Consider the following 16,750-nt stretch of genomic DNA (forward strand, 5'->3'; position numbering starts at 1 on the left):
AACAGGATCTCCAAGTGACTCATATGTACTAAAACTTGAGAAGCACTGAAGTCAAACAAATAAGGGATGGCAAGGTACCCAAAGACTAATAAAATTAGGAATCATTATCATCCTTAGGACTGAAGGAAAACAAAGGGAGGAAATTGTGAGACTGGAACTGGTGAATCTATTAAAAAAAAAGTTGAATTGTACACTTTAAATGAGTAAATTGTATGATATGTGTATGTATGGACGTGAGAGTTGGACCATAAAAAAACATGAGCGTTGTGGTGCTGGAGGAGACTCATGAGAGTCCCTTGGACTGCAAGGAGATCAAATCAGTCAATCCTAAAGGAAATCAACCCTGAATAGTCAATGGAAGGACTGATGCTGAAGCTGAAACTCCAATACTTTGGCCAGCTGGTATGAAAAGCCAACTCATTGGAAAACCCTGATGCTGGGAAAGATTGAAGGCAAGAGGAGAAGGGGACAATAGAGGGTGAGATGGTTGGATGGCATCACCGACTTGATGGACTGGAGTTTGAACAAATTCTGGGAGATAGTGGAAGACAGAGGAGCCTGGTGTCCTGCAATCCATGTGGTCACAAAGAGGCAGACACGACTGAGCAACTGAACAATAAGATGGCATGTGAACTGTATTTTGATAAAACCATAGGGGAAAAAAACACAAAAAATACATGTAAAATCTGTATTCTGAACATAAAATATTAATAAAAAGCAAGCAGGGGGAATAAATATCATGTTCATGGGTTGGAAGATTCGATAGTGTTAAGATGTTAATGCTCCCAAGTGATTCTATAGATTTAATGCAATCCAAAATAAATCCCATCATGATTTTTTGGTATGATTTTACAAGCTTATTATAAAATGTATACAGAGGCAAACAATTTAGATTAGCCAAAATAATTTTGAAAGAGACTAAAGTTGGAGAGTTCATATTTCCTTATTTCAAGACTTATTAGAAAGTTACAGAAACCAAGGCAGTGTGGTGTTGGCAAAAGGACAGACACATTGACCAATACACAGAATAGAAATTAGTCTTAGTTCAGTTCAGTTCAGTCGCTCAGTCGTGTCCGACTCTTTGCGACCCCATGAATTGCAGCATGCCAGGCCTCCCTGTCCATCACCAACTCCCGGAGTTCACTCAGACTCACGTCCATCGAGTCAGTGATGCCATCCAGCCATCTCATCCTCTGTCGTCCCCTTTTCCTCCTGCCCCTAATCCCTCCCAGCATCAGAGTCTTTTCCAATGACTCAACTCTTCGCATGAGGTGGCCAAAGTACTGGAGTTTCCACTTTAGCTTCATTCCTTCCAAAGAACACCAAGGGTTGATCTCCTTTAGAATGGTTTGGTTGGATCTCCTTGCAGTCCAAGGGACTCTCAAGAGTCTTCTCCAACACCACAGTTCAGAAGCATCAATTCTTCGGTGCTCAGCTTTCTTCACAGTCCAACTCTCACATCGATACATGACTACTGGAAAAACCATAGCCTTGATTAGATGGACCTTTGTTGGCAAAGTAATGTCTCTGCTTTTTAATATGCTATCTAGGTTGGTCAAAACTTTCCTTCCAAGGAGTAAGCGTCTTTTAATTTCATGGCTGCAGTCACCATCTGCAGTTATTTTAGAAATTAGTCTAGACAAGCATATATATGCTTGATCAATTTTTGAGAAAGGTAGAAAGGCAATTCAGTGGAGAAAGGATAATCTTTCCAATAGGTGAAGCTGGAAAAATTGCATATGTGAGAAAATAAACTTTCATCCATATCTCACACCATATACAAATATTAACTCAAAACAGTGCACAGACTTAAATGTAAAGACAAAAACTACAGACTTCGAGAAAAAAACAAAGATTTGACAGATTTCTTAGACACCAAGAGCTCCATCCATAAAAGAAAAAAAATCAGTTATACTCCATCAAATAAAATTTTCTGCTCTATTAAGAAAATGAACTATGGACAAAGATTCGGGACATTGTACACAAGACAGGGATCAAGACCATCCCCCTGGAAAAGAAAGGCAGAAAAAGCAAAATGGCTGCCTGAGGAGGCCTTACAAATAGCTGTGAAAAGAAGAGAAGTGAAAAGCAAAGGAGAAAAGGAAAGATATTCCCATTTGAATGCAGAGTTCCAAAGAATAGCAAGGAGAGATAAGAAAGCCTTCCTCAGCGATCAATGCAAAGATATAGAGGAAAACATCAGAACGGGAAAGACTAGAGATCTCTTCAAGAAAATTAGAGATACCAAGGGAACATTTCATGCAAAGATGGGCTCATTAAAGGACAGAAATAGTATGAACCTAACAGAAGCAGAAGATTTGGCAAGAAGCAGAAGCAGAAGAGGTGGCAAGAATACACAGAAGAACTGTACAAAAAAGATCTTCATGATCCAGATAATGACGATGCTGTGATCACTCATCTAGAGCCAGACATCCTAGAATGTGAAGTCAAGTGGGCCTTAGGAAGCATCATTACGAACAAAGCTAGTGGAGGTGATAGAATTCCAGTGGAGCTCTTTCAAATCCTAAAAGATGATGCTATGAAAGTGCTGCACTCAATATGCCAAATCGGAAATCTCAGCAGTGGCCACAGGACTGGAAAAGGTCAGTTTTCATTCCAATCCCAAAGAAAGGCAATGCCAAAGAATGATCAAACTACTGCACACTTGCACTCCTCTCACACGCTAGTAAAGTCATGCCCAAAATTCTCCAAGCCAGGCTTCAGCAATACGTGAACTGTGAACTTCCTGATGTTTAAGCTGGTTTTAGAAAAGGCAGAGGAACCAGATCAAATTGCCAACATCTGCTGGATCATGGCAAAAGCAAGAGTTCCAGAAAAACATCTATTTCTGCTTTATTGACTATGCCAAAGCCTTTGACTGTGTGGATCACAATAAACTGTGGAAAATTCTGAGAGAGATGGGAATACCAGATCACCTGACCTGCCTCTTGAGAAACTTATATGTAGGTCAGGAAGCAACAGTTAGAACTGGACATGGAACAACAGACTGGTTCCAAAGAGGAAAAGGAGTATGTCAAGGCTATATATTGTCACCCTGCTTATTTAACTTCGATGCAGAGTACATCATGAGAAACGCTGGACTGGAAGAAGCAAAGGCTGGAATTAAGATTGCTGGGAGAAATATCAATAACCTCAGATATTCAGATGACACCACCCTTATGGCAGAGAGTGAAGAGGAACTAAAAATCCTCTTGATGAAAGTGAAAGAGGAGAATGAAAAAGTTGGCTTAAAGCTAAACATTCAGAAGACAAAGATCATAGCATCCGGTCCCATCACTTCATGGGAAACAGATGGGGAAACAGTGGAAACAGTGTCAGACTTTATTTTTTGGGGTTCCAAAATCACTGCAGATGGTGATTGCCGCCATGAAATTAAAAGACACTTACTCCTTGGAAGGAAAGTTATGACCAACCTAGATAGCATATTAAAAAGCAGAGATAATACTTTGCCAACAAAGGTCTGTCTAGTCAAGGCTATGGTTTTCTCCAGTGGTCATGTATGGATGTGAGAGTTGGATTGTGAAGAAAGCTGAGCACCGAAGAATTGATGCTTTTGAACTGTGGTGTTGGAGAAGACTCTTGAGAGTCCCTTGGACTGCAAGGAGATCCAACCAAACCATTCTAAAGGAGATCAACCTTTGGTGTTCTTTGGAAGGAATGAAGCTAAAGTGGAAACTCCAGTACTTTGGCCACCTCATGCGAAGAGTTGAGTCATTGGAAAAGACTCTGATGCTGGGAGGGATTGGGGGCAGGAGGAGAAGTGGACGACAGAAGATGAGATGGCTGGATGGCATCACCAACTCGAAGGACATGAGTTTAGGTAAACTCTGGGAGTTAGTGATGGACAGGGAGGCCTGGCGTGCTGCAATTCATGGGGTCACAAAGAGTGGACACGACTGAGCGACTGAAATGAACTGAACTGAACTGAAGAAAATGAAATGACAAACCTTAGAAATATGTGTGAAACATACATCAAGCATAAGAATAAATAATAAAATAACTCAGTTTAATAAAAAAAAAAACAGCAAAAAAACCCCGCACATAACCAAAGAAGGTTTGAAAGTGAAAGTGTTAGTCACTCAGTACTTGTCTGACACTTTGGGACCCCATGGACTGGAGCCCACCAGGCTCCTCTATCCATGGAATTCTCCAGGCAAGAATACCTGAGTGGGTTGCCTTGCTCTTCTCCAGGGGATCTTCCCAACTCAGGGATTTAACCACAGTCTTCCACATTGTCAGCAGTTTCTTTACTGTCTGAGCCGCTGGGGAAGCCCAAAGAAGGCATATGCATGGGAAATAAGCAAATGGAAAGACTGTCAACACCATTAGTCACCAGAGAAATGCAAATTAAAAGATCATTGAGGTACCACTGAAAAATGACTAGAATGACTGAAAATTTAAAAACTGAATATACTTACTGCTCATACAGAACCAAGCAACTGGAAATTTACGTGTCACCATGATACATTTTAGAACATTTTTATCATTTCAAAAAGAAATCCCATACCCCTTAGTTATTACTTAGTTATTAGCTCTCTACCACTTCAGTCCTGTTAATTTACGTTCTGTCTATATTTGTGTTGTTCAATCCCTCAGTCATGTCCGACTCATTGTGACCCATGGACTGCGACACACCAGGCTTCCCTGTCCTTCACGATCTCCTGGAGTTTGCTCAAACTCATGTCCACTGAGTTGATGTTGCCATCCAACCATCATCCTCTGTCACCCCTTCTCCTCCTGCCCTCAATCTTTCCCAGCATCAGGACATCTTTTCTAAATCCTTACCATGGCAATAACAGTTTTTTCCAACCCCTAGCCTCATCTCTATTCCAATGTAATTCAACATTTATTGAATGTATCAGACTTTGTGTGTGTGGACTTCCCAGGTAGCGCTAGCAGTAAAGAATCCGCCTGCCAATGCAGGAGGTGTAAGAGATGCGGTTTGATCCCTGGGTCAGGAAGATCCCCTGGAGAAGGAATAGTCTCATCTCTATTTTAATACAGCTCAATGTTTACTGAATATATCAGACTTCATGTAACACAAATAAGCACTCTTGCCTTGAGACACTCATGGTCCAGTAAAAGATGTGTATTAGTAGGATCATCTTTCAATTAATAACACCTTATAATAATAGCTAGGGTGACCATACGTCCTGGTTTTTGCCTATTGTCCTAGTGTAGTTACTAATGGTACCAATGCTGTTTTTCAGTCTCAAAAGTTTCTCGAAAGTTTGAGCAATAGCATGAATACTGGAGTGGATTGCCATTCCTCCTCCAGGTTACCCTGGGTTACCCTAGAAAAACCTAGTCACTGTGAGCTTCAGAAATAGCCAGCTTGCAGTCATACCATAGCAAGGGAGCCTAGGGGAATAAGTAACCAGACTCCTCTGCTGTATTGCTGTTGCTCCCCATTGCCCGAACTCAGCTAACTGAACCTAAGGGAAAGAAAGCCCTATATGTTCAGGCTCTCTTGTGGGCAGAAACATGGATATCCTGCATTAGGACTCACTGTTACTACCCTATTTTGCAATAGGAAAAAAAATGAGATGAAGAAAGGCTGATGTGCTCAATGTGACAAAGATGGTCTGTGATAATATGGAGTGCTGTGTGCTCCCCACTCCCCCAGGCTCCCTCTGCAGCTCCTGCGTACTAGCAAATGCCAAAACACCTATCCTCACCACAGCATCAGTACCCCTGAAGCCACTGACTCTTTGCTCATCCTCATCCCTTGTTTGGAATGTCTTCCTTGCCCTCTCCTCTCTACCTCCTTGGTGAAGCCTTTCCTGTTCTGACAGGCAGAGTGAATGGCTCCTTCTCCTGTGCTTTGAAATCTCATAATTTTTATATCTTTTCTAGGATTTGGCCTATTTATTAGAGTTCTTCAACATCTGTCTCTCAGCAGACTGGTTAAGAGTCAGGGAGGCATCCTCATTAAAAAAATTGTTTTTTAGTTGCTAGCACAGTGCTGGGCAGAATTAAAAAGGTAATCTAAGCCTTTAGCAACTCTATTAGGGAGGACCGATCACTAAACAGGTTTTAAAGATGAGAAAATTGAAGCACTGAAATGTTAAGTAATTTGCCCAAGGTCACACAGCTGTCAAGCAGTAAAGCCAGGATTTTGAATCTAGGTAGTCAGGTTGCAGTTGTTATGCTTAGTTGCCCTGTCATGTCTGACTCTTTGCAACCTCAGAGACTATAGCCCACCAGGCTCCTCTGTCCATGGAATTCTCCAGGCAAGAATACTGGAGTGGGTTGCCATTCCCTTCTCCAGAAGATCTTCTTGACCCAGGGATCAAACCTGGGTCTCCTGCACTGCAGGCGGATTCTTTACCATCTGAGCCACCAGGGAAGCCCACTCTGATTGTAGAATGATACATAAATAACTTCATAGTAAGAACTGAAATTCTGAAACAGCCTTCCTTGGTTGAAAGGACTTAAGTTGTACATTTATTAAATATATTTATGCCTACCTGCCAAAAAAAAACAAGGAGGGGGGTGGATTTAAGGCACTGCCCCTCATCAGTGAAAAAATTCAGGCAGAAACTGGGTTAACTGATGATTTTATCCTGAAAGTTTCCTCAAACAGATGAAACTTTGGAATAAATGACTTTGAGCTTTTGTGAGGAGCATAAAATAATCTACCAACAAAGGCAGGGAGTTCACATAATCAGTTGTTTTCAATATAGGTGAAAGAAGGTGAAGTCCCTGTCGTGTCCTACTCTTTGTGACCCCATGGACTGTAGCCTACCAGGCCCCTAGGTCCATGGGATTTTCCAAGCAAGCATACTGGAGTCGGTTGCTATTTCCTTCCCCAGGGGATCTTCCCAACCCAGGGATTGAACCCAGGTCTCCCAAATTGTAGGCAGACGCCTTACCATCTGAGCTACCTTTGGCCCCTTTCAATATAAGCAGTTGCAAACAAAATAAGTCAATAAAATTAAAAACAATTAATAAGACCCTGAAGCCTGGTTTGGTCAATATAACACAAAATGGAGAGCTGGTTTGCGGCTGCCCTTATGGGGCTGGCAGCTTGTGGAGGGACCTGCCCTCTGGTCCAGGGCAGTGTTGCTCTTAAATCCTCCCTCCACCAGAAGGAACCAAATGTCCATATACCACAGAGAGCTGCGGATCAAGTATTTCTTGCTCCTCCCTTTGCACAGCACTCATGCACCTGGTAATCCTAACTCAGTGCCTAGGGTGCCTCATGTCTGCTTGACATAAATTGGTGGCCTTGTCTTACAAAGATCTGAAGCCTAGGGGCCGACACTGGTCAGAACTGAAGAGGTTAGTGCTCTGAGGGTCTGGCCTACAGACAGGAGCTGCTCATCTTTCTTCATCCAGTGTGTGTGTGTTCAGTCGTGTCCAGCTCTCTGCAACCTCACCTTAGCTCGCCAGCCAGGCTCCTGTGTCCGTGGGATTTTTCCGGCAAGAATACTGGAGTGGATTGCCATTTCTCCCTCCAGAGGATCTTCTCCACCCTGGGATGGAACAGTGGCTCCTGAATTGGCAGGCGGGGTCTTCATCACTTGAACCAGCTAGGAAGCCCTTTCACTGAGAGCTCTTTCATCGTATGCTCATTCCGGGGGGGTCCCATCGGCACCCTGCGGATGGACTTCAGCCTGGGGTGCCTCTAGCCCCTCGACCCCTCCCGGGGCAACCTAGTGTCTGTTCCGCAGCAGCGGGAAGCGCACCCGGAGCCCACTCAACACTTAGTCAAAGGTGGCGCAGCAAGTTTGAATCCTGCACCCTTGGGGGCAGAGACAGCTGGAGCGGCAAGCCCTAGGCCCCGAGAAACCCAGCTAGTTGATGTCTCAGCTCAGACTCTGAGGCGCCCCAGTCTGAAGAGGCGGTTTGTCTTTTCACCTAATTCAATAGGCCCAGGATTTCCCCAAGGGCTCAAAGCCGTGGGCTGATCACTGACAGCCCTTCATCGCCTTACCACACCTTCCCTGCGCTGGGATCCAACGGCTTCCCTCTCCCCGACCTGTCGCTATCCTCGATCACCGTGTCGTCAGGCACCCCACCTCCCCCCGCCAGCGTGACTCCACGAGGGGCCGCGGTAATCTACAGCACTCCAAACACACCTCGCCACCCCAGCCCTGGACGAGGCGCCGCGCCACCCCGCGTGCAGCGGGACTCTGCCGTTCTTCCCGCAGCACAGACACGCAGCAATGCCCCAACACCTCCCGGAAAAACCCTTCCCCACCGCAAAGCAGTCTGCAGTCCCACGCGCTCGGAGTCGCACCCGCTCCAGGGTCACCCGCCTGGCGCCGCCGCCGCCCCGCGCGCCCGCCTCCGGGTCGTGGGGTCGGGCCTCCAGCGATCAAAAAAGGCCCTCACTTGCGCCCAGCTCTCCGGTTACACCCGGGGGAGGCCTCGGCCCCATGCTCTAGGGCAGTCAGCAGCTGCTTTCGTTCTCCGGCTGGGGCGTCCTTTTCTTCCTCTCTGGCAGGCGGTGGTTAGCGGTGCACGGCTGCCTCTACTCCGGCCTCTTCCTCTTCGGTGGGGTCGCCTACCCGGCCGCACGCGACAGTGACAGCTTCCAGCTGCCTGCCTTTGAGTCTCTCCCTTAGGAGAGAAGAATTGTGGAGGGGCAACTCTCCCCTCGCAGGGGTCTGCCCAGCCCCACCTCGGTCGCCCGCCGCTCTCCCTAGTGACCCACTCCCCTTTCAAGCCTGTTCCTCCGAGGGGGGCGTGCTTGCCCGGGGCTAACTCTCGGCGAGATGCTGTCCGCGTGGACCTGTCTCGCCCCAGGGCCCCATCTCCCACTCCGCAGCCGCTCCAACTACCAGCTTGGGGAAGCGCGTGGCAGGACCCAGGGCAGGGACCTCTGCGCCCAGGCTTTTACTCGGACTCCAGCACGTGGTGGAACGGGGGGTGGCGGGCAGCGCACAGGCTTGGGGGGCGCTCCGGGTGGCACAGGAGCGGGTCCTGTCGGAGCCGATCGCTCCATTCGGGGAGGGCGAGCCCGGCGGCCGGGGCCGGCTGACCCGGGTTGGAGACCCGCCCATCCTCCTCCCTCCCACCGCCTCAGCCAGGGCGCGCCGGCTCACACCCCTTCCTGGGGAAGCAAATGGTCCCTTCCAGGCGGGTGGCCATGTTGCTCTAATAAAGCGGGAGGGGCGGCGGCGTGGGGGTAGCAGATGCTGCTGGTGGCGCGCGGGAGCCGGGCGCAAGCAGAGCGCAGCCGCCAGGGAGGCGCGGGGGTGGCGAGCCGGAGCCGGAGCCCGAGCAGCAGCCGCTAGTGTTGGCGGAGAGCACCCGGGCGCAGCCAGAGCCGCTGCCGCCGCCGCGATGGCCGTGGCCGTGGGGAGACCATCTGTGAGTGCTGGGGCCTCGCTTTCCTCATCCGCCTCTCCTCCGGCGCTGGTCGGGGAGAGGGTTCCCGCTGGCGGGAGGGTATCGGCGGGGACCCCGGGGGCCGGGGCGGGGGCGCGGGACGGCTGCGGCGGTGGCTCTGGGTGTGTGTATGAATTTGGGCGCGCGTCTGGGGCGAAGGCGAGGGCGAGGAGCCGGGAGGCTCGGCTACTACGTGATGCAACAGTGGATCGCCCCGGTTCTGGGGATGTGGGAGAAAAAGGACCCCTTCCCTGTTTTCTGTTTTTTTCTTTAACAGGGTCGTTTTGGCCACGGTGTTTCTCGGCTGCCTCCCTCTCCCCGCGTACACCTTTTCTCTGGTGGCGGTGGAGAAAGGCGCCGGGTGCGGGGCTTTCCTCCCGGCTCCCCCGCGCGGAGGGGCGACCAGGGCGTGGGAATTGTTAGTTCAAGCGCCGTGCCTTAGGGTGGCAGAAACCGGCTCAAAAATAAAGGAGAGGGATTTCCGTGGTGGCTTCCCCAGTGCCTTGAGAGATTCCGGACACCCCCCGGCACCCACGCCGGTAACCGGGCCCTGCCCAGGATGTGGACAAAAGCCTTAGATACACAGACAAAGTTTTCAAAGGGCCCCCTTGTCCGGGTGGGTGAAAGTCTTAAAGCGCTCTGCGGTTGGAAGGCCGGAGGCGGGGGCGCGGGAAGAGGAAGGGATGGCGGGTGCGTGGAGAATCGGGTGCCCCGGGACTGGGGCGAGGGAGCCGGGGAGGGAGGGAGGGAAGGGGATGCTCAGGCCGCGAGTTTGCGGGCGGGGCGGGGGGTGCACGACTCAGTGGGCGACTCCGGACCCGGCCTGGACGGCGGCGGGACTAAAAGGGCGCGGCTTCAGCCGGGCTCCTCATCCCGGGTGAAGGGCGAAGGGATTGGGGCGGCGGCGGCGGCCTTTTCCTTTTTTTTTTTTTTAACTGAAAGGAGCAGAGCCGGGTGGGGAGGGCGGAGTCCGTTTTCTTTCTCTTTCCCCCTTTCTTTGGCGCTGTTCAAAAGTCCATTTTCGTCCCACGGGCTTTGTGGGCTCTCTGAGAGAGGCTCTTCCCGCTCTGTCCCCGCCGGTTCCTTTCCTCTTCTTCGCCTGCTCACCGCTGTGTAGCTGCAGGTGGTGGCTGCAGAGGGTTTGTAGGTATAGACCCGAGTCTCTGGGAGATCCTGGAAGCTCTGAAAGCCCAGAAATGCAAAATGCAAGACTGCTCTCAGATTTCCCACCCGCCCCCGACCCCGGCTCTTCTTGCAACTTCTCCCTCAGATACCCTCTCTTTTTGCACCCCTTCCTCATCATTTAGCGGAGTCCCTCTCCGGGTTCTAACCTGGTTTGGTGGTTCAGCTGCGAGAGATGTTTTCAAAGGCACTCTCCACCGTCGGAACCTGTGCAGTGGTCATATTGAAGCGTAACTGTGGGTCTTGTAGGCATTTTAAACTCTAATATTTAATGACATGCTCTTAAGAATTCAGGTCTCCTCTTGATAATTAGTGGTCATAGATTGTTGTTACTGAGGGAATTTGCAAAGTCTCTGGGCTGATCCCTTTATTTTTCTGGTGAGAAAATTGAGGTCCAGAGAGGTCAAGTTCATCTGGTTAAATTACCACCCCCATCCCCCTACCCCACCCCCTTCCCCAACACACACACACACACACACACACAGAGTCACTCTCTCTCTCTCTCTTTCTCTCTCTCTCTCATTTCCAGAGCAGTGATTCAGATAACTAAAATAACAAGATAATTGGACAGTGGCTAGGAATGCAAATATTCTGTGTGTGTAGGGGGAGGATGTCTTTCAGTGACACCTATTGCTGGAGCATTCTTGGGGCAAGGGGGAGGTGGAAGAAATAATTTGCTGCACGTTTTCTATAAATTAGTTAGTTCATATATGTCAGCTAAATAGGAACAGTATGTGGATTTAAGACTCAGTTGTGTGGCGGTAATCATATCCAACACCAGGTCTGCCAACCAGATGTGAACTTAATCCCTCAGAATTCTTGTGTAAGACCTTGCTCATTCAAAAACAGAGGCGACTTTACAAAGTATATGTGCACAGAGGAGGTGCCTGCTTTCTCTGCACATTCCCTGTTGTCACTAGAATTGAGATTAAATTACTTACAGTTTGAAAACAGAGGACTTTTTCTGGATCAAGCTGTGGTAGGGGTGATCAGGAGTTGACTACAAAGTTACAAAGTCTTTTCATGCAACTTGCAAGGAATTGTTGGACGGTTTCACTTTGTTCATTCAGGTACTGTCTTAGTGTAGTATGTGCACTTAGGTCTTCAAAACAGCCCCAGTGAACGCAAAAGATTCTCCAAACCCAGCCCCAAGGTCTCTTCATAGAGTCCTTGATGGTAGAATTCACTGCCCCCTTCTTTTCCCTTATCTAGTCTGTGATTTGAACAAAAGGAAGGAAGGGTGCGTTGAGAGAAAAGAATTACTGCAAAATCGATTGTGAATGGAATGTCCCCAGTTACTCCTTTAGAATCAGTTTTTTTTTTTTAACTTGTTTAGGAAACCATGAACAACTCTCCTTTCTCTACAAACTGCCTCTCTCGTTCAGATTGAAGAAAAGTTCAGTCAAAATAAGTTGCTCTCAACTTGAGACTGAGATTCTTGGACTTGAATATCTTAATCTGATATCCCAAGTAAATATGACATTTTACTGAGCAAAAATCTTTACATATCAGAGGTAGTATTTTCTGTCTTCTGAAGTGGTTATATTCAGTATAACCATTTTAATTTCAAGGCTAAATTGAGACGTCTCAAGTGGATTTGTTGTTGGCTGGGCAACAGGAGCTTCAGTCTGGTGCGATTCTGTTTATTTCCATTTTGATCTCGACCCCTAGCTTCGCCATTTTCCCAAGAATGGTTTTTGTATTAGGCTCTCAGAGGCCCCTGAGGCACATCTGCTGTTTCCAGAGTGTGACTGGTGATTAGCAAGAGCATTTCTTCCCTAGGGATGTGTCCACATTTTGGATGAGTTAGTATTTTGGCATCCAAGTCCCAGGGCTGCTATTATCTTTATTTTAATCAGACCATGGTAATTCACTCTACCTGGGAAGAGGCTTTAAGTAGCTGATCCTCTCTCTTACCCAGTGGTGTTCATCAAATTATAGGGTCTGGGGGTTTAGAGAGGTTTTAAAGGTCATTTGGTTCAGCCTCCTCCGCAATGCAGAAATATTTTCTGCGTTATCCCTAATAGAAGTGTTTAAACTTTTCCAGTGGTGGAGAGTCCTCTATGATATCAAGAAACTTTTTCAAGAAACAAGTTGAATTGTTTTAATTCACTGTACCCAAAGGAATAGAAAGTCATGTTTGTTCATTAGCTCATTTAACACTATTTATCGAACACCTCCTCTGTGCCAGTACTTTTCTAGGTGCTCAGGATACAGTAGTGGACAACTGAGAAATTCCTTTTTACCTGGAGCTTTTATTTTCTGAAAGATTTAGTGTCTGTGTGTATTACAGAAACAAACTTCAACAGAGTATGTAAGCCATTTAGGGAGAAAGGAAATTACGTGCCTATTGCTGAGTGAATAGCTATGATGCAGGTGAAGGATCTTATCTGTTTGAGTGTTGTTATCCATTTGAGGGTTATTATAGGCAGTTCCTAAGATATGGTCTGTCTTCAGCCGGAGGGTGAGGACTGGCAGTGAAAAGTTATTTTCCCTTGTTGTAAAATTGCCATTTTTATGACTTGAGGATGTGGCCCCTACATGGAAGTCTCTGGTTGTTGCAGAAAGAGTAAATCTTTTGAAAGCTGTGGATTATTTTTCTATCTTTTAAATATCTTTAGAAATGATGTCTCTACATCACAATGAAAAATTGACCCAAGTAATTGATTAAAAGACCAAAGCTACTCATAATCCCATTGTCCTGATATAACAGTACTTAGAGTGTTGTTTTCATCCACTCTTTGAGGTTTATACCAGCAAGCATAACCCGTACCATATAAACTGTTACCAAGAAACCAAACTGTTGAATTGGGAGATTGGGATTGACATATATACACTGTGGTAAAGGATCTAACCTGCAGTGCAGGAGACGTGTTTTCCATCGCTGGGTTGGGAAGATCCCTTGGAGAAAGGAATGGCAACCCACTCCAGTATTCTTGCCTGGGAAATCCCATGGACAGAGGAGCCTGGTAGGCTCCATGGGGTCACAAAAGAGTCAGACGTGACTGAGCAACTAAACCACACCAACGATAAAATAGATAGCTAATGTGAACCTACTGTATAGCATTCTACTCAGCGCTCTGTGGCGACATAAAAGGAAAGGAAATTCAAAACACAGGGGATATATGTAAAAAATAAATAAACCAAACTGTGTGCCTGGGAAGACCCTGTGTGACTAATTGGACATTCATATAGTGAAGGAAACAGATGCTTGGTGCTTTCACAGGGGCCACCCTATGTCTATGTCCAGACAAAAGAATGAATGATTTGGATGGCCTGCCTTGATTAATTACCAGAAGACTCAGTTCTATTACCACTCACTGATGGTGCCACAGCTGATAATGATGCTCGGGTTTTGACTCCCTGTGGAGCCAGCTACAGAGTTTTCTGTGCCTCTCTTTCTCTTTACAGGGCCTACACTTGGTTGGGGGAAGGGCAGGGTAGGGATTGCTCTTGGATTTTATCATTTTGGGGGAACTGTCTTTCATAGCCTTAGTTAGACTGTCTCACCCAGAGTCAGCCAAGCTGAACCATTATTGAAACAAAGACCCAGTAGATCCAAAGCTTCTATCCTTTTTCCCAAGGAGAACCACTTTGCAATATAATTGATACCCCCTTTGTTTTGGGTTTGTTAGTTTGTTTTAATCCAGATTGACAGGAAACTCCCTTCCAGCTAAATAATACCTCTTCTACCCACTCAGGCCTGTTGGCAGCCCATCAGTGCAGCTGCTGTTGAACAGAGAAACAGAACTGGCGCTAAGGTGAAACAGATTTCTGAAAAGAATGCTAGTGCTCTAAGAAGCAAGTTTGCGTTGTCTCAGGCCTGGCCTGAGGTAGAAATCAGGTCTGTTGCCTGATATGACCAGGCATCAGAGCCACCTCTTCCGGATCCATGCCAGTGAGAGTGACCTGAACATGTCACTCAGGTCAAAGGATGCAGGAGGTTGAGTTGTGTGGATGTACTTTCACTATCTGCTGGGCTAGGATGGCACAGGACAGAGTGCAATGTATTGATGGAGGGGCCAGGCTGCGCTGGAGAAGTAGCAATGACTTCACGCTCCAAAAGGGCATCTTTGGTATCTGACAAGGGGCAGCTTCATTCCTGCCTTTTTTAAAAAAAATTATTATGTTAAAATTGTTGTGAAAATAGACATAAAATGTGTCTACTTTTGATGACTAAGATTCCTTTGGAAAGAATGTATGAATTTTTTTACTTTCTAATTTTTTTTCTCCTAGAAGTAGAATCACTGTAATACAGATAGGTTGAGAGTGCAAAACAAAACCGCTCTCGACATGCTAATGCATCAGTAGTCATTCTTGGCTTTATCTGGCTTCATCTTGGCTAATCCATCTGCTTTATCAGATATTTCATGTGCACTTTCTTTGTGCAGGTGCTGAGGTTATGATGTGAGTACTTGAGATGCTGTTCCTCCTGCTCTCATCAAATTTCTCTAACGGATGAGAAAGCACTAGGATTTAGCAAGGAAAGCGAAGTGGGGAAAGGAGCGTGTGCAAAGCTCTGAGGTGAGGCAGAGCCCCTTAAGGAAATCCAGTGTAGCAGGGACATCAGCATTCAAGATGGGGGATTGGTGGACAGATAGGAGGCTGGGGAGGTGATGGAAAGAGACCACATCACTTTCGTGGTACACTCTTCGGGACATGGGTATTGACTGCACAGCATTTTTAGCATTTTCGATGCTGTCCAGCTGCCCCGCAACTTAGAATGTCCCAGATTCTTGCACTTGGTTGATAGAAGACACTGAAACTCTTCAGTGCACTAATTCTTCAGGTTTCAGGGAAGGTGCAGGGGAGTTGATTTGATGGCCAAATCTAGCCCTTAAAGAACAGAGAAAGCCTGAGGAAGGGCAGGGAGAGGAGGAGGAGGGATCCAGTAACAGTATCAGCAGGTCTTCCTCTGTCTAGTTAATTGTATTGAGCTCTTCCTCAAAAGGCAGAACTAAAGCCCTATTAGACACTGAAGTCACTGTGTCCTAAAAGGAGGGGTGGGGAGAATGCTGGGACTCCTCCCGCCTCAGATTGTGCGTTGTCCATAAAGAAAACTAAAAACCCATTGGATCCTATGAAGACAGGAAAGAAAGAAAGTGAAGTCGCTCAGTCGGGTCTGACTCTTGGGACCCCATGGACTGTAGCCTACCAGGCTCCTCCATCCATGGGATTTTCCAGGCAAGAATACTGGAGTGGGTTACCATTTCCTTCTCCAGGAGGTCTTCCCGACCCACATCTTAAAAGCCAGGGTCCTCCTAAGACTTAATCCTCTTTCATTCATCTCCCTTTGTGTACCATTTTCATGCCGGTATAAACTGCATGAATCTCATTAAGGGTGCCCATTAAATTTACTCAGACCTGCTGTTGCAAGGAAAAGGCTTGACTCATATCTTCTCTGTACAGGAAACCTGTGTAGCATCTTGATATTTAAAGTGTTTTCTGTTTAAATTACTGTCAAGACAGTTCTCTATCAATCCTCACAATTCCTAGGAAATAATGTAGGCAAGGAAACTGAGGCACAAAGAAGTCGTCACTCACCTGATCTGGTACAACCAGTTAGTGGGAGAACTTGGCTTTGGAACCCATGGCTGTTAACCAATGTGCATACAGGTCTACTGTTCGTGTTGGTCAGGGAGGCTCAATTCTGTTGAAGTAACAAACTGCTCCCAAGATCTGGTGGCTTACCCAGCAGAGGTTTGTTTCTCATGCAGAGCCCCTGTCTGTTCCTTTGAGATCCACTCCATGCTGAACTGACCCTTGGACCCAGCTGAGGGAGTGTCCTGTCCTCTTCTCAGTCTGGCAGCAGAGGAGAAAGAGGCAGGCTGAACCCTGAACCGACTTTCCAGGCTCTTGGATGAGGCACTGCCAATGTGAACCTCACTGGCCAAATAAATGGTCACTTCTAAATTCAACAGGATGGAGGTGGATAGTCTTCTGCAGAGAGGGGCTCTGCTGGTCACATGGCCAAGCTGGATGGGATGGGGGAAGTCAACCCTCCCCTAGGGAGGGCCAGTGGTGATGTTCAATAGCGAGATTTCACCATACCTGGTGGCTCAGACAGTAAGGAATCTACCTGCAGTGCAGGAAACCGGGTTTGATCCCTGGGTTGGAAAGATCCCCTGGAGAAGGAAATGGCAACCCATTCCAGTATTCTTGCCTGGAGAATTCCATGGATGGAGGAGCCTGGCGGGCTACAGTCCAT

The 16,750-nt window shown here is 47.2% G+C and overlaps 1 protein-coding gene and 2 long non-coding RNA genes across 14 annotated transcripts in view; 1 reads left to right on the top strand and 2 right to left on the bottom strand.

Moving 5' to 3' along the window:
- Positions 1–4,000: 4,000 nt before the first annotated feature.
- Positions 4,001–8,982, bottom strand: LOC138442665 (uncharacterized). 2 transcript variants are annotated; one of them, XR_011257808.1, is made up of 3 exons: positions 8,267–8,982; positions 7,404–7,499; positions 4,001–4,283 (listed from the first exon to the last, which is right to left on the bottom strand). It is a non-coding gene; the product is annotated as an uncharacterized lncRNA (long non-coding RNA). The 2 variants fall into 2 exon arrangements; XR_011257809.1 differs by having other exon boundaries at positions 8,362–8,858.
- The window catches only part of SEPTIN11 (septin 11), a 106,860-nt gene continuing 99,023 nt past the window's right edge, over positions 8,914–16,750 (top strand). For all 11 annotated transcript variants that reach the window (XR_011257805.1, XM_069594413.1, XM_069594405.1 and 8 more), the window contains exon 1: positions 8,914–9,342. Coding sequence is in view for 10 of the 11 variants with exons in the window: in XM_069594413.1 (XP_069450514.1) it covers positions 9,316–9,342 (27 nt within the window). In the remaining variant the exon portion in view is untranslated. The remainder of the gene's footprint in view (positions 9,343–16,750) is intronic.
- LOC138442927 (uncharacterized) lies at positions 9,615–16,305 on the bottom strand. Its single transcript, XR_011257935.1, has 3 exons — positions 16,087–16,305; positions 10,692–10,749; positions 9,615–10,542 (listed from the first exon to the last, which is right to left on the bottom strand). It is a non-coding gene; the product is annotated as an uncharacterized lncRNA (long non-coding RNA).

The sequence above is a fragment of the Ovis canadensis genome, chromosome 6 (genome assembly GCF_042477335.2).
Source record: "Ovis canadensis isolate MfBH-ARS-UI-01 breed Bighorn chromosome 6, ARS-UI_OviCan_v2, whole genome shotgun sequence".
Classification (NCBI taxonomy): Eukaryota; Metazoa; Chordata; class Mammalia; order Artiodactyla; family Bovidae; genus Ovis; species Ovis canadensis.